This window comes from Glossina fuscipes, unplaced genomic scaffold (assembly GCF_014805625.2).
Source record: "Glossina fuscipes isolate IAEA_lab_2018 unplaced genomic scaffold, Yale_Gfus_2 2, whole genome shotgun sequence".
NCBI classification, from domain to species: domain Eukaryota; kingdom Metazoa; phylum Arthropoda; class Insecta; order Diptera; family Glossinidae; genus Glossina; species Glossina fuscipes.
The window spans coordinates 8,047,105-8,064,980 of record NW_023998416.1 but is presented as its reverse complement, the minus strand read 5'-3'; the positions used below and the strand labels follow the sequence as shown (position 1 = coordinate 8,064,980).

Here is a 17,876-nt window from a genome sequence, read left to right as displayed (position 1 = left end):
CTGTATTCAACACCAACTTCCTCCCAATTTTTATGTCAAGTACAAACATTTTTTTAAAGGATGTCTTCGTTCATTAACGACGAATATTCCATTGTTGACCTGCCGATTAAATTAAAACCTGCCCGTCTTTCATGCAAAAAATAATTAAAGTTTTCAACTATCTTATGTATTCTTTTCCCCCTTCTTACGTCAAAGATTTCGAAGAAGAAAGCGTCAAAAATGTTATAAACTATGCTCAGTATAAATAGTTTTGTCGATCTAAATCTAGTCAATCACTAATTAAATTATAAAGAAATTATCTTTCTGATTCCTTATAAGTAGAGGATAGGCCGCAAAGCAATTCCCATACCCGATATTTTAAATGAAAATAAGATTAATGTGAACGTTTCTTGTGATCGTCTTACTAAAAGTAGAGTTCACTTGTTATAGCATAAGGAAAGGTTCGCAGTCACATTCGGGCCAAATTTGTACATTCTGATGTAATAATTAGTTTCATTTTGATTTAACGTTTCGGAGAACATGGATTCGTAGATAGTTTGCATGTTTGCAAAGATCACGGTTAACGACGATCAAACGGGTTCGTAGGAGAAGCGAAGATATTAAGTTTTCATAAAAAGACTGCTTAGCCATTTCGAATTAAATACAACAGCTTTCGGTGATGTTCGAATCTCCAAGGTAACCCATTTAATTGCTCAATGCGTTAGTATATCTGCGCGTGAAGAGTGAAATTTTACGTCTTGGTTTTTTTGAACAGAAAAATGATGGTCAATACGCTTTAAGGGACATTTCCAATAAGTTTACTACGTCGATGATGAGCACGCTTCCCCCTTAATCCAATTTTCATGGCGGGTATAACGTGTTGCAATATTTCTGTGGCAAACGACTTATAATCTATAAATATGATCAAAAAAGAACCTCGGTCCATTTTAGGCTAAATCCTCCATTTACTGCTTCTATGATTCAAATTTATACCATTGCAGATTTAAAATAAAAATAAAGCTTTAGTGTTCAGGTGTAACGGCCACAAATCAAATTTGAAAATGGATAGAATGCACTTTGCACATCGTGCGCCCAAAGTTTCGTTATTATTATTCCAATGGCAAGACGTACAACCTAATAATAACGCGGAGGTACTCCACTAGTGTCCAATTTTCCAAAGAGAGCAAGCAAAAAAAAATCCGTTTTTTCTCAACATTGTTTGTTTTCAGTACCACACACTCTTCTCCTCCTCTTGATCTAGAAATGATTGAACTCACGATTGATATTCGGAGAATTAAGTCGTGGCTGGGATAAAGCATACATAACTTTCTTTTCACGCTAGATTTACGGCACTCGTCAATTTGATGGGTTTTTGCCTTTAAAAATTCTGCACAGGGAACTTGATGTCCTTAGAGGTTATATCGTGATTTTAAATGATATTATAGTGCAGAAATCATATATGTGTACCTCTTTCTTTCTACTTTTCCTTAGAAAACTCCTCGATTTGGCGGGTAAATGTTGTGAATCGTTACAGTCACAGAAATAGAGATAGAAAACTGAAATTTGGCAGAAATATTTGTTGACCAATAAAGAATACGAGCTTTAAAAGGTGGGCATTATCTGTAGATAAGCACGCCCATTATGCAGAAGATGGTTAAACCACCTCGGCAAGCACAGACAATGTTTTCATATTGTTGTCCATAACTTTCGATTCCTTGAATATTCGCCAGAACCACTTGGACGATCAGAGCAAAAATTGTCTCAATTCTATTGGCTGATACGTCCACAATTAACGAGAAGATTTTAATTCTATTGAATGTCTTAGCAAACCGTTCGCAACTGTTTTGGACTGAAAATGAACGTTACCCTAATATAAATCTGGTTCACAAATTTTTCCGAAGATTTTCATGGCTACGAAAATTATAGAACAAAATATGGAAGACAAATTTGTTGTTTTCTGAGGTTGTATACGGTTCTTCTGCATTGTGGTTGTCTCTGTGAACAGACTGCGTATTTTTTTGAATCTCGTGTGCTACACTAAGAATATAAAAACTAAAAATTTCTTCAATATTTAATTATCTTACATTCATAACGATTTAAAGAGAATTGAAGAACAATAATTGGAGTGCGTTACAATCGGACCAAACTCCCAAAAAAGACTTTACCATTCACAAGTTGTTCTTAGATCAAATTAAGCCAAAATTTGCTGAATATATGCCGCATGTCTGTCCGATAGTGTTGAACTAATACGCAGACTCCAATCAAAATAGTGATAAATCAGTAAAAAAGAACTTGACTTGATGTTTAAAATGAATTCTTTGGTGGCCTAAATAATTTCTTAATAACTAGTTTCTAATACATTTCCTTTTATCTGTACGTAGGTGTAAACCACATGTAGTTTTATACCTCGAAAGTGAAAAAAGAAATTAAAGACCAAACTCAATACCGATAACAGAATATTTGCACCGTACACTACTTGTGCTACAGGTGGTTGTGCTATCCTACACCAGTTTGTGCGGACGTATGTGACACGCAGAAAGGCTTAAAACTAGCCCACCTTTTATTATATCGACTCTCTGTCCGTCCCCGTGCCCGTCTAATGTATGTTTATGTACAAGTTGTTTTTGAGACATTATGATGAAATTTGCTACACTGACGGTTCAACTCAAGGACGAATGCTAAAGAAAACGGTATGGTCTGGTCTACGTTTTCGACAACTTCTCATGTAATATCCTGTTTTAAAAAGTCATTATATGAGAACAAATTGCAATTTTCAAACTTTCTCGACAAAACTCGCTCTGGGTAAAATTTTTGAAACGCTTCTCATGTAACAGATCCACATAAACTGAATCTCTATATAGTGAAATGGTATAATTTTTAATATTTCACAGCGAAAATTAGTTCATAATAGTAAATTGGCATAGAAATCTACCTTAGCGAATTTGGACCCAAGTGGATCTGTTCTTTGGACTTTCATGAAAGATATGCCATGAGAATAGTGTGTAACTTGTTGTGCATTATTACTAAAACGAGTGAATAACTATATTAGGCGAAGTAAAGTAGGATATCTAATAGTCAGCCTTGTCCTACTGCAATATTCTTACTGGTCTTAAAAGTAATTATTACGCAAAACATTTAGAAATTCCCATCAGTTTTACCTAAAAACCGTAATCTTCAACAGCATCCTTTATTATGTTTCATTAAGTTAGTGTTAATCTGTTTGTAACATCAAAAAAGAAAATCTAAAATAAATTAACATTTATTTAATTATACATGTATTAAATAAATCAAATTATTAACACCGTTAGATTATCAACTAACCAGAATACATAATAATGACGATTGGAATATCTGTCTATACATAATAATGAAATCATTTGCATTTCACATCGACTGCGTTAGAGAATTAAATGTTATGATTAAAATATAAATCAGTGCAAAAATAAATTGTTTTAATACCTGGCCGCTCGTGTGTAATCATCATTCTTAAAATTATATCAATCCAATAATATTAATCGTTATAATAGTAATAATATTTTATATGTAATTTAAATATCAAAATTTATATATACTAACACATATACATGCCAAATAAAACGAGCAAATCAACCATTATGCTGTCAACAGCTAAATTGTTTATTATGCAAACATGTTTAATGGCCGGCAGTCATATGATTACAAAAAAAAAAAAAAATAAAATAAAATTCTATTGTTATTTCATATATACCTTATGTATGTATATATATAATTAAAATATTTATATATACATAATTATATATAATTATATATTACGTATATATGAAAGTGAAATCCGATTTCTTTTTCCTTTAAATAAGTTTGCAAACAAATTACAATTATTACAAAACAAACATTAAAAAATAAATAAATAAATAAATAAATAAATTACTATAAAAACAAAAGTAAGTCTGTGTTATGCGAAAATCGAGTTAAAATAAAAGTTTATCAGATAAGTTAATTGGAAAATCATGTCAACAAATTATTATATGCTTTTTAATGCACAAATAACAACCGTACCATTGTTAGCACAACCGCAGGCCGTATTTCTAATCATATTAATTTTAATGTGCCGTCAGTACAATTTCCATGCCATCGAAACAGCAGCAGACGTGTTAAGTAAGTACACATAAATAAGTTTAATGAAAATTACAAAAAAAAAAAAAAAAAAAGAGAAAAGAAGGGAAGAAGGGAAGAAAACAACAACAATAAACAGCAAAAGTAAATAATGATCTATTAAGTCCTATCACCAACGTCAGCAACGTCAGTTAAAAAGTTCTCGGCCTTATATCAAAGCAATTTCGTTTTTATTACGTCCGCACAAGTTGCACAGCATCATCGTTCTAGGTAAACTGTCTATAAAAGTCCTATTTAATAGCTGATATCATAAATGAAGATTTAATTAAAAGAATTTCAAAAGTCTCCAACTAACTGGACTACAATTTGCACTTCAATGCGAGGCCTAACAAAAAATGTAAAGGATATAATAGAGTACTAGAGTAGAAAGTTTTCATCTAAGATAATTCTGACAGCAGTCATTAGATATCGGCATCAATAAAGCGGAACCAAAAAAGGTTCCGTGGAAAAATGATTGCTATCTGAGCTAAGTAACGATTTTTAACCGCAAGACGCAAACATTAGTTAACATTTGGATTAGAACATTTGCTTCTTCTTTTTATCTTTCTTTATTATGACGGCCAACCTGCTCATTGGGGATGCTTATAAAGGCAAAATTGACGTTTTTAGAGTAAGAATTATTGAAGCAAGCCTATATTTGCTGGATCATACAATCGCTTGGATTTTAACAGTATAACCGTCCACATCGAGTAAACTTGATCGTACTTTGCATACGTTACTCGACAGAAATTTTTAAATAGACAGATTTATCACCCGATAGTAAGAATAAGGCCACAGTCCATCAATACCGTACATCACCCTACAGCAGTTCCTGTAACCACTTCTCAAGATAAGGCCGTTTCGTCATTATACCAAATTTGATCAAAACATTGTAGAAATTGCAACCTGTGGATTGAACATGAGAAAATAGGTGAGATCGACAGATAGACGTATAAAGCGACAGACAAGCTTAAATTAATTCAGAAAGTGATTCTAATTCGATCGGTTTTACAACAAATGAGTCCCCTCTCAAGTCCAGTTGGATGTTGCATACATCACCATAAACTTAATAAACGCCCGTATCACAACTAATGTAGCATAAAAAAAAGTGCATGTTACGCCGATAGTTGTAAGTTCACAATTGACTCGTTACAGCGAATCAATAATCGACAGCCACAAGGGGTTTAATAACCAGCTCCAGATTCTACTACTTGGGAACATTTCTGCCTGGAAAGTGGCGCGTGGACAATGCAAAATATATTGCATGCAAGCCAAACTTACGTACTTTATACGAACGTGTTTATTAAAAAGCCCATTAACGTGAAAGGAGGCAATATAGAAAACTTAATAAACGTTTGATTTAAAGGACGCGTTCACCCATTATCAAATTGAGAGTTTTACATTTGCATTGCTCAAAATTCACATTCATGGCAATGCAATGCATTTGACCAGACTGTGCGCACATTTATTTCAATATAACTCAACTCATTCGGAACAGTTCTCTTCGAGTTTATATAATATAGATATATATATATATATATATCCACAAAAGTGCCAATAGCAAGAATATAAATTGATCAAAATATTGTGGCAATTGATCAAAAAGTATTCGAAAACCAGGAATATTTTAATGATAATAAGACAGTTTCATGTATTCTTCAAAACCTAATAAGACTTATTTCACGGACATCTTCAGAGACATTAAATAAGACATTTTTCAGAGGCAGTTACTACTATTAAGGATAACTTTCCATCAAGATTAAACTGGAAGCTAAACAGATTCAGGTTTCAGTTCATCTATTTCACGACTTTCAATTGTACTTCTACTGGTACTTAAATTTTACTATAGGATTTCTCTTACTTACTTAGCTCTCTAACTAGCCGACCAAGCAAAAGGAAGTACCTGACAACAACAACAGAATCTAACCAATAATTAGCAAACTATGTGCCCTTGAAAGTCAACTCCGTTCAAACTCTAGTTAAGAGTGTCCCGTGGGAGATCTTTGGGCTAGTATGAGTTCAGTTTGAATTCAAAATGGCTCTAAGCGTCTAAATCCCTTTAATCGAAGTGAAAATTTCTACGATAGAAGGAAATAAAAAGCGCTTTAGAGATAATTTGCTTGTGTATTCGGTCAAAAACCTTGAAACAGTTTTCTCCTTGGAATGTTATATTTCAACAATAGAAACTGAAAAAGTTATCGCTTCGTAAAACCTCCCTCTTTCCATGAATAATACCAATAACATGCTTTATTCATATTTAGTAAATTCCACTTGTGGCGTTAATATAGCCTCTTGTAGCTTTAATATAAAACGAAAATTAAAAAAATTATAGTCGAGCAACGCCGATCATTACTTTCTTGATAGCATACCAAGAATTGTACCTTGTTCCTTTGTGAAGGTACACTTTACAGCCTTTATATAACATCGAATAGGCCTACGTAGGGCCAACTTGTTATGATGGACTTCTCTGTCAAATTCCCATTATCGGCTAATATTCATCATGTAGTCGTTTCATAAAAACTTATTTCTCATGAGAATCCTTATAGAACGTGGGCAACAAAAATAGGTCTACAGGGCCAAAATTTACATAATTACTGTTATAGACTAAAATTTTCCGTGAAACATTTAATATTAGGCAATTTTGCCATATAAGGGCAGACTTTTCCTGAAATATATCTGTCATAAAAGTTAAGTGAACCAAATTTGAATCACATCGGTCCATTTCTTGGACCCATGTATAGTTAGGTCTTTGGCAAAAGAGCTTGATTTTGAAATTTTTGTGATGAAAACTGTCCTCTGATAACTATTCGGCGTAAAAATTAGTCGTGCGAAAATTGCACTCACATAGGTCTACTATTGAGATCACATTATAAAATTGGAGTTTCGTTGAAAATCAGCCCTTCTAAGAGGACAAAGTCTGATTTGCTGTTTTTTACGACGAAAACAGTTGAGAAGTAACAAGTAAATGTAATTTGGGTCGCATCAGTTGAACTTTTTGGCGTCCTCCAATAAGAGAACGTTCATGGCCTTTAGATGAAAGTAATATGTAACTTTTTGTCCACGATCTTTCCTTTCTTTTCATATAAAGACTTTTTCAAAAAAGGGACGCAGTGTCGGACAGAATCGGACTGCAGCAGTGGCAATCCGATTCTATCCATTATAAACAAGCTTCATGTTTTGGCTAAAACACGCCAATGCAAAAAATTTTGTTGAAATATGCAAAATATGAAAATGCAAAAAATGTTGTTGAAATATTTTAAAAATTGCGACTTGCGGATTGCACACAACGCACAGAGAGACGAGGAGACACACCTAAACCGGTTCAAAAAATGATTCTGAATTAGTCGGTATAGTAAAAGGTGGGACTATCATCAGTCACTGTGGGTTTTACATCTGCGCAAGCTTAACGTACTCTTGTATTCTTACAAGCGGTGTAGGGAATATCTACTTACAACATAGTATTGAAAATACGAGTATTAATTACGGTATTATTATTATTATTATTATTATTATAAATTTAGCCAGAAAATAAATTCTAAGACTAAAGTCATAAAGCACTAGCATCTAAAGCTTTCGGTTTTTTTTTATTAAAAACTCTACCGCACTTGAAATTTGAACCCACGACCATTGAGTTGCTAGTCGAGAGTCGTAGTTAGGATAAAAGATTGAATATTATTTAAAACTATTCTACAAAAGTATGAACAACAATTTCAATTATTATTATTATTTTTTTACTGGACATTTTGATTATAAATCGCAAAATAAATGAGAAAAAATATTTTTATTTACTTTAATAAAATTTGAAATTAATAAATTATTGAATAAAATGTTAAGCTGCTGATGAAAATGATTTTGTTAAGGAACAGAAAAACGAACGGATGAATACTTTATATTCTTTCCTTTGAGCCCCGGTTACACTATATTCATATTCATTGCTATTATTAAACAGATGCGGAACGTCATTCCTGCTTTTAATGTCAACTAAAAATATAAATTATAAAATAATAAATAATAAATAATATTTAGAAAGCATTTTCTATAGGTATTTTGTAGAACAAATTCTCTCCCGTCATTTCTCTCTTTTTTTCTTCACAATATTGAAATTGAATTTTTGGTTTTTTTTTTTTTTTGTCTATTATGTTGTTTTCTTTTAGCGGATCCCAAATTTACATTTCCTATAGCAAATGTTACTGCCTCCGTGGGTCGAGAGGCTTTCCTAACATGTGTTGTACAGGACTTGGGCTCATATAAAGTAAGTGAAAAATATTAATGAAAAACATAATAATTATGCCAAAAACATACATAACAACAAAGCGGTAATAAACATAAATTAAGCGATTAATAACAAGTGAAAACACTTTAACCCAATTATATGAAAGCAAAAATGAAAACAAAACAAAAAAAAAAAAAAAGAACGAAACTCATTTAATTAACCACAAACAAAAGCAGAAAGAGAGATAATTAAATGTAATAATATAAATGGTGATAATAACAACAAACAGAAGAATTAAAGCAACAAAAACAATGAAAATGCGTTTAAATGGAGCTTCGAAAAAAAAAAAAAAAAAAAAAAAAAAATAAAAATTAAAAATAAAAAAAAAAAATACATTTATTTTCAAATTAATAGTTAAATAATTTTTTTTTGTTTTTTTTTTTTTTTTATTATATGTTATATATAAACGAAAGTCAGTAAGTTATAATCACAACGTCGATCGAATACTTCGTTCGCGTGCATATGTAGGTATGACAAAATTTACATAGCAAGCAAGTAAGCACGTGTTAATTGCTGTTAAATTTTTATACCGACATCTAAACGTTTGGTTGTATGTATAAACTTTGATAAATGAACAACATCTGTAAGCTTTGAAATACCTTTATGAAAGCTCGACCATGATGACTGCAAACTGACTTTTGTATATTGACATCGATAAAATACATTATTAAGTTCTAGCTTGGAATGTGTTTGGAATCACACCTTCCACCCACTCCAATTGGTCATGTAAAAACTTTCAAAATTTTCATAGATTACTAGAAAGGAAGTTCAACTATTTCTTGTCTCATCTACACTTACGATACGCAAGGCATGAAACTTTGATGAAAATAAATGTTTCAACAGATAATAATAATATTTTTTGGTTATTGCTGTCTCTCTCTTTATAGATATCGTACAATATTCAGACAAGTGATTTAATTCCCTTTCCGTCTTTCTTAATGAATACACAAATAATAGGCTATTGATAATAACGTCCATTGCTAATCGCTATTTTTCCACACTTTTCGGATAAGAGTCATACTCGTCGATGGCAAGACATGTTTAAACGGAATCAACAAGCGATTCGTTAGTAACTTCAAGAAAAAGACTAATTAGTCATATAATAAGTCCTTCGCAATAATCATGCAAGGGATGAAAAAACGAATCTAACAGACCCTAAGAAAACCTTAACTTGACTACTTTAGGGTTAATGATTATAGTTAAATTCGTTGTTTCATAAACGTTGCTTATCAGCAGTAGCTTTCGTACCAGCAAATTTGCACTTGTCGCCGAAATTGTTAACCATGTTTTAAAAGCTTGACTTATGCTCGAAATGAGTGTCTAGCATCTTCACTTTGGCGATAAAGAAAACAACCGTACAACAAATTATAATAAGTAAAAGAAAAAAAGAAGAAATTAATTCAAAACTTGGGGGATAAATGCTTCCAAAATTAACCGCAACTCGCTTCTTAAATACATTAAAAAGACCTGTTGCTTCATTCTATCTTAATTGAATTTACCAGCAGTGGAGCACGCGAATCTGCGACTAGCAAGCTTCTCCTATCGATTTCTTATTATGAAAATTATATATATAAAAAAACATTTATAGCATGAATTGCTATCATAAAAATAATTAAACGAAAAGTTATGAAATCTTTTATGCTTATTATCGGAAGATGAAGATATAGCAGACGAAAACTTTGCCTTGTTGGCTCTTTGTTGTATATGTATCTTAACCCCATCTTATCTTATCTTGTATATATATGTATATAACTTAACCATATATAATATTTTTAGTGAAATACTCAACAGTCATCATATATAAAAGATGTAACGCGATCACGGTACCGAATGGAAAAAAAACAGTTTCGAATAATTTTCGAAAATCGTTGGAAATATTTTCATAGGCTTTTAATGAACGATATTAACATTCATTGCTTAAAAGTGATTTCAATCGATCTGTTGGCAAAATCGCTGTTAATAAAAAAAAAAAAACAAAATCTTGATTATTACGACACATCCGAAATCTTAACTACACTATATATACCCTACAACACTTTTGGAACAGATATTAACTGTTTGTGGACGTACGTAGCAGCTAGAATGGTTCGAGGCATGTCCAACTTAGAGTCAGAAATTCTGAGCGAATTGAGGCGCGTTTGATGTAATATTGTGTTCCACCTACCGATCGCAAATTTTAGAATTATTTTAACAAAATTTGGTACGCTAAGTTGTGCTGAAAATATTTCGGATTTCCTTTGCAAACACTTCCCACCCGTTTTTAAAGAGCAGTCATATGAAAAAAATTACAATTTTCAAAATTTGTCTATAAAGTCCCTTAAGTAATGGCATTTCGGCATATTAATTAATTTAATTAATAAGGAAAAATTTAGATTGTATGGACTGATCTTTTGAACTCCTCATAAAACCGTTCCCACGAACAGTGGGCAAATGTTCTATTTTCTAATGTTTCAAAGTGACAAATGGTTCATAATAATAATTTCAGATGGAAATCAACTGTAGGAAATTGAGGTCGGGCACGTTGGTTTTTTTTTACACCACCCCAGACAACCAAATCTGTTATTTCTACTTTAAAAAAAAAAAAATAGGTGAACAATAATAAGGCCCTTGACAAAAACATTAACTTCATATTGATGCCTCTTTGCAAAGTACGAGTGACGAGAGGCAGGCCTTGCTATTACTTGTTTATTTATTATACATATTGAAGCGTAAATGGCCTCTGATTTTACTCTACATTACTTGCGGTAAAAGTATGCAACAAGTCTGTTCGGAACTTTATAACAGGCGCAATGGCTCGAAATGATATTATTATGATATTACACGATGACATGATTAAATGATATTATTATGATTTGGTTCCATATCTGCCCCTGTTCAAATGATACAAATGAAAGTTTTCTAGATATTTTGTTGAAATTACATTGACATACAACATATTTCGTCGCAGGGCTGCAGCCTATCGAAAATGTTTCGGACCGGAACAACGTTGACAACCGCTATTCGTAAGAGGCGCCGTTTTTTTAGTTTGTCTTAACCAAAATCCACAAATTGTTCTCAATATATGTAAAAAATTTCGTTGAGAAAGGAAGATTTTCTGATCCTCCTGCTAAGTAATCGTTCTTAGAAAAAGGAAAGTTTTATACGAATTATAATTTTACAGCAAAATATTTTGACAGATTAATTCACTTTACTGAATTTGGACTTCATTGTTCTATTTTTCGCACTCCTTCCCTTACTGACGTTCTAAGGAAAAGTGAAATTCTACATAAGGCAACGAAAGCGAACTTTTAATATTTGATAATGATAACAAATGAAAACAGTATAGCGAGCTATGGACCACCCTTCATCACCTCGTTTCATACAGTTGTTCATATAAGGCTTCATTTTGCTAGTGATCGAAAAATTGGTTCAATCCGAGCCATTTTTAATAGCTTTCGTGCTTGGACCAAAAAACGTCAGCATGGATCTCTCTCAAGTGCTTCTGCGTGTTGCATACTTTCGCATAAACTTAATACACACTTGTGGCGCAGAATAATAAGTTCTTTAATAAAAGAAGACTAATAATGAGTAAGATAAACTTAAGCGAAACCCTTCCTATTTTTTGTATAGACTTTTATTTTTTATTATTTTTTAAAATTAATAATTTTTATCAAACTCATAGCTTTTGATTCTAACAAGCCCGATAGTATATGATATTATATTGTATGTATATAGATATATATAGTATATAGATATATAGTATATGATAGTATATGGGCGAACTGCCCATGCCCGACCGCGATATTTTAATTTATTTCTCTCTAAAAAATGCCAGTTTGTCCACTCGGAGTTTAGTCATTGGATTATGAAAGTTTTTGCGGCCTAATTCCAAACATCGTTTAATTAATTAGATTGAATGTTTAGTAACGGTAAAAACTTTATAACTAAGGCACGCACAAGCAAAGCAAAACCAAAGGCAGCAGAACATAAAACATATTGTTGACTTTTATTACTTAAGTGTATGAAGAAAGTAATACAAGCAAACTTATTTAAGAAACGAAAAGTTGCGCACACCACACTTTTGTGTATTATTTTCACTTCATTTATATGATTGCCTAGATCTGCATTAAAAATAACCCAAAAGGAAAAGAATTTGAAAATGTCTCAACAATTTGTTTATTTGTCTGCTTGTGATTACTTAAAGAGAAAGTTAATCGTGCAAACTCTTTGGATTAATTACTTATATATTCTTAAGTGTATTGCTGTGTAATGATAATGTTGATGATGATGATTATGATGATGATGATGATGATGATAACGATGATGATTACTAACTAAAATTTGTTGATGTAATATTTATGAGAAAGAATGGCATAGGGTTGAAATAATACATGAAATGTTATATGCAACAAAGAATTTCATTGTTGTTTCACTCACTTTTCGCAGACTCGTCATGAATATTTGTGGGTTGATTGCTTTATTCTATTGAAACGTCTACTTCCCTTTTACATATGTTTTTAAGGTTTTTTGTTTCTTGTTTTTAAGTTTTTTTTCTTTTTTTTTTTTTTTGTTTACTTGTATTTAGTATTTATTTTTTCTTTGTACTTTTTTCTTTATTTCCGTTGTACTTGTAAATGCCCAGGCAATGCAAGAATTCAAACAAAAATCATACACAAGTGTGTGGTGTGGTGTTGATGTTGTACTATAAAAGATTAAAAAAGAAAAAAAAAAAATCAGAATAATAAGTGTTAATTAAACATTCTGATTAACTAAAAGTGATGCTTCGAATTATATAACAACAAAGCAAAGAAAAGCTTCAAACGCATTACGCACACCCTAGTCTTTATGTTTTGATAAAAAAGCAAAATAAAAATGATGCATTTATTCTATTGAACGTATTGTGTGAGTTATACCGCTTTGTCTGAATATGTAAATAGACTTGAACTTGTGAAAGGAAATGCGGACTACTTCTGCCGAAACGGTTGAAGGTTTAGTAGCTCTTCGCTTAGACACATGCATAACAGCAATGCTGACAAAATCATATGATTTCTGGAACGAACCAACCTTCAAACAATATGCCAAAATTTCCTCACATTTCGACCATTAATTTCCAAGTAAGACTTTGCTAACCTGCACAACTTTTTCGATCGATTTGGAAGGCTTTCGCTAGTTGCTATCTACTCGGCCAATTGTCGATTGGCAATTGCCGATTGGGCTCTGGACTGTCAATAATGAACTTATGCTTCATTCATTTTCACATATTGTATATTATATTATATTACATACTATATTAGCAACAAACAACGCTCTGACCCATCAGCACATTGCTGTCGAAAGTGGCCAAACGCGGCACTCATGGAAATATGTTCATAAAAATTAGTAAATATTCTGCCTTTTGATATCTTTAATGTGTCAGCTATCTTACGTAATTTCTATTCACGATCTTCCGAAACAATTTTGACCTCTTTCTTCACGTTTTCTAGAACAACAAGCGAATTCGGACGTTCAGCATCCTCGATGTCCATACGGCTGTGTTAAAAATTAGCAAACCACCCAGAAATTTATTTTTTCGGCAAACAAGAGTCGTCGTGACATTTTTCAAACCAACGGTAACAATAAATGTCTTTTTTCCCATCAAAAAACAAACGACATTCAGATTTTCTCATTGTTTTGAAAATTACAAAAGCGGCATCAGCGAAGGTCATGAAATTTTGGCGGGTATCGTTTGAAACTTGGCACTGAAATCGTATAAGCTTATCAACAATGATGGCGTATGTGTGTCTTTTAGGAGACTTATTGAGTGATGTGTTATTTGACACATCTCTATATAGCCTATCTAAGTTTTTATCCGTTATTTCTTCTTTTGATGGGTCCACAATGAATCCAAGCAACTATAGTACGTTCTACTGATTTGATATAAAGCTTATTGTGGTATCCTTTAAGGAATAACAGGTCTGTAGAAGCCGTAAAAAAAGCCCTTTCCGACAGTTTCTTTTGCCGGGAAAGATAATAAAACAATAATATTTACCGGAAACATACCTTTAGCTATACAATATTTTTTGAAGAACTGACCTAAAAGGATTCTACGGTACAATGCTATAACCTGAAAAAGGTCTAGATAAAGTCATTTAAAGCTTTTTCAAGAATTGCGCATAATCCCGGCAGAAGGCTTTACATTGTTATACCGGCGGCTGCGTTATCGCCGTTTGATATGACTGGTCTTCTTGGCGTCTTATACACCAACAATGAAGAGATTCGTCAGACTAAATGCAAAATCTATCCCTTTAAAATATGGCTATGTTTAGTCAAACGATTATGCGGGAATAAGTTTTTGCACAGCGAAAGTAACTTCTCATAAACATTTCCAATAAAATTTCTACTCAAATTAGAGACAGTTCGCCAAACAGACGCTATAACCTGGTTGATAATGTCTTTGATAACAACAACGATAATATATTACATTCAATACTAAGCTAAGAGTCATGGTTTGTCCTGGAATGGATAAGGATGGTCTTACGGGAAGACTGAGCAAATGTTGCTGAGCAAATGTTGATAACGGCCACCAATAAAGAATGTGTAGACCAAAGAGCACCTCCAGCTTCATTTCAATTTCAGTACTATGGCTCCAGCAACAGATGACTGACACGCGGACAGCGGGAAAGAGACGGCTAGGTAGAAAGACGTGTAGTATTAAATTGGCTCGGAAAATTATATCGCTTTCTGTGATTTCCAACGATTGTTTCTGATCGTCGTAAATAACAATTCCGATCTGTTATACCGCCGACCTTCGTCACCGACTGGCACGTATAGAAATAACACAAAAACAATGAAAATTGATGACTTAAAAAATAACAATTATTCACAGGTTGCGTACAAGTAAATAAATCAACTGAAATGAGTCCGAGAAAGTTACGCCTATAATTGAAATTCATTTAGTATCGATTTAAATTCACATTAAACGCATTCAAGGTTTTCTCATTTACTTATAATGAGTTTATAAGTACTTTAATGCAGTTTGTACAATCATGTTATGGATAATGTGTGACTCTCACCTGACCTAATAATATAAAAGAGACACACACACACTCACTCACGGCAACAATCTCAGCGGTGTCATAACACTTGCACTAACACATTTACACCTTATAAAGCATTTAATCTACTGAGACTATATGAAACACATTATGTGTTGTGATACGTTTAAGTAACATGCGATAAATTGAAGACTCATTGTACTTGATTTATGTTAAATAAATACATAAAATATATAGGAAAAAAATTATTACAATCAATCATACAGTATATGCAAGCATACTTTTATCTACATACATACGTAAGCACATGTACAGGTAAACTGCTAAAAGACACGCAGTAGTTGTAGCTACAATATGTAAACCAACGGTAAATATAAATAAAAGCGCATGTATGCATAAGTAATGCACGTATAAAATATTTATGGTATCAAGATTATCAAGATTTCAATGAAAAACATGGCAACAAAAAAAAAGGAGCAAAGAAAAAGAAAAGAAAGAGACGAAAAACTAAGAAGCAGAATGGAGAGTATGAAGAGTATAGATGCGTGCGAGTGTATGCGTGTGGCATAAAGTGCGTGCTTAATTCAAAGGAAAAGGAAAACTATAGTTAAGCTAATGTGTGTAGGAGTTTTGTTATCGTCAGATTATAATGAATAATATATTACCAAAAAAATCTAGTTTGTATTGTGCACAGCTTAGATGGCAGAGTGAGAAGAAATAAACGGCGGATGTTTTAATTTACTCTACATTTCGTTTCGTTTATGCTTCTCTTAAGGTAGCGTGGCTACGGGTTGACACTCAAACCATTTTGACGATACAAAATCATGTGATTACTAAAAATCAACGCATTGGCATCACTAACTCGGAGCACAAGACATGGACGATGCGTATTAAGGATATAAAGGAAAGCGATAAAGGCTGGTATATGTGTCAAATTAATACGGATCCCATGAAAAGCCAAATGGGTTATTTGGATGTAGTCGGTAAGTACGATAAAGGCATAAAGTACTAACTTGCCACTTTTTTTTTTTTTTTTTTTATTTTTATTTGAGTATAACTTAGATATTAACAATGATTGCAAGCCAACTTAGCCAAGTTAACCCTTTCGTTTAAGAAGACTGTAAGGAAGACTGTAAAAATCGTACGAAATTGACGAGAGCACTTACGTTCTTCACTTATTCACTTATTAATTTCAACAAACCAATTCGTTAATAATACCACTAGGGTTGAGGGGACAAAAGTATTTTGAAAAGTAAAGCAAAAACCTTAAATCCTTTTTTTCATTGTCATCTTTTAAGCACGCAGTATTTATCCTTTGCGGTTGGCAAAATTGTCTAATTGGCGTAGCAGCTTGTCGAAGCAAATTTAGCTCTTCAGGCTTATTTCTGCCTTAGCCGTATGCGTTTGCCTTAGTATTATGTTCATTTTACTGAGAGAGGGTAACTGTGCTTTTTCTCGCACCGCTAAACTAAAAAAGAATCTGGAGCTTTTTGCTTTCTATGTATATTATAAATGACATAAATTTGTTTCATGACTTCGTTTGGTATTCCACCAAGTGTTACGTTCCCATTTGCATATTGAGCTTGCCATAAATAAAGCAAGGATTGCTCTTGGCTTTCTCAAAAGATGGTCCAGAGAATTCGATGATCCTTATGTTACAAAAAGGTTATGCATAAGTTCATCGAAGCCAATACATGCCCTTGTTGTGTGGTCTCCTTCCTAAAGAATTGATGCAATAGAATCAGTTCGGAAGCGATTCCTGCGTTTGGTGCTGAGGGATTTTGGAATGGGATCCGACAGTCTGTTTGACATTATATGAAAATAGATTATCGCTGTTAGCCCTTCCCTGACTTGATTAGCGTAGGTTCATACATAATGATATTGGCTAGCCAGCCTTATTAGGAAGGATAATGTTCTCTATAATGTTTCTAATGGTTCTGCGAGAAATTTCATATTCATGAAACTTGATGAATGTAGACATAATTGTGAGCTTTTTAAACCGGCTCCTTAGGTTCCTTAGGTTTCTTTGCAAAAATTTAAACTGTGTCTACAATTTAATCTCAACATCGAGCTCATCAAAGAACGTCAGGTTAGTGCTCCTTAATACACGCAATAGAGGGCTTCATGTTTCACGAAACCAACCAGCTATGCCTAGTATCGGTTGCAAATGGCTACTGGATAGCTCTACCCTAACTGTTTAATATAAGATTTTTATTGCGTGAATTACTATGAAAGTAATAAAATTTTTACTCCTTAAAACCTACATTTGCTCTTACGCGATCATTGGTTCAAATCTTTGTAACCAAGTTAAAGTAATTGCAAATGAATATATAAATAAATTAAAATAATTGCCAGATCCACTTCTACGGAGTCTTGCAAATGTCGCCACTATGACAATATCGGCTACAAAGAGTTAAAATTTTCTATGAATTCTTGAATATCTAAAAATGAATATTCCTTTCAGTCTTTTCAAGGTAATC

The 17,876-nt window shown here is 32.7% G+C and overlaps 1 protein-coding gene across 2 annotated transcripts in view; it reads left to right on the top strand.

Annotated features, from left to right (window-relative positions):
- Positions 1–3,829: 3,829 nt before the first annotated feature.
- Positions 3,830–17,876, top strand: part of LOC119634131 (limbic system-associated membrane protein) — a 30,706-nt gene continuing 16,659 nt past the window's right edge. For both annotated transcript variants that reach the window (XM_038028083.1, XM_038028082.1), the window contains exons 1-3: positions 3,830–4,113; positions 8,265–8,362; positions 16,172–16,379. In XM_038028083.1, coding sequence (XP_037884011.1) covers positions 3,966–4,113; positions 8,265–8,362; positions 16,172–16,379 — 454 coding nt within the window. In that variant the 5' untranslated portion in view covers positions 3,830–3,965. The remainder of the gene's footprint in view (positions 4,114–8,264; positions 8,363–16,171; positions 16,380–17,876) is intronic.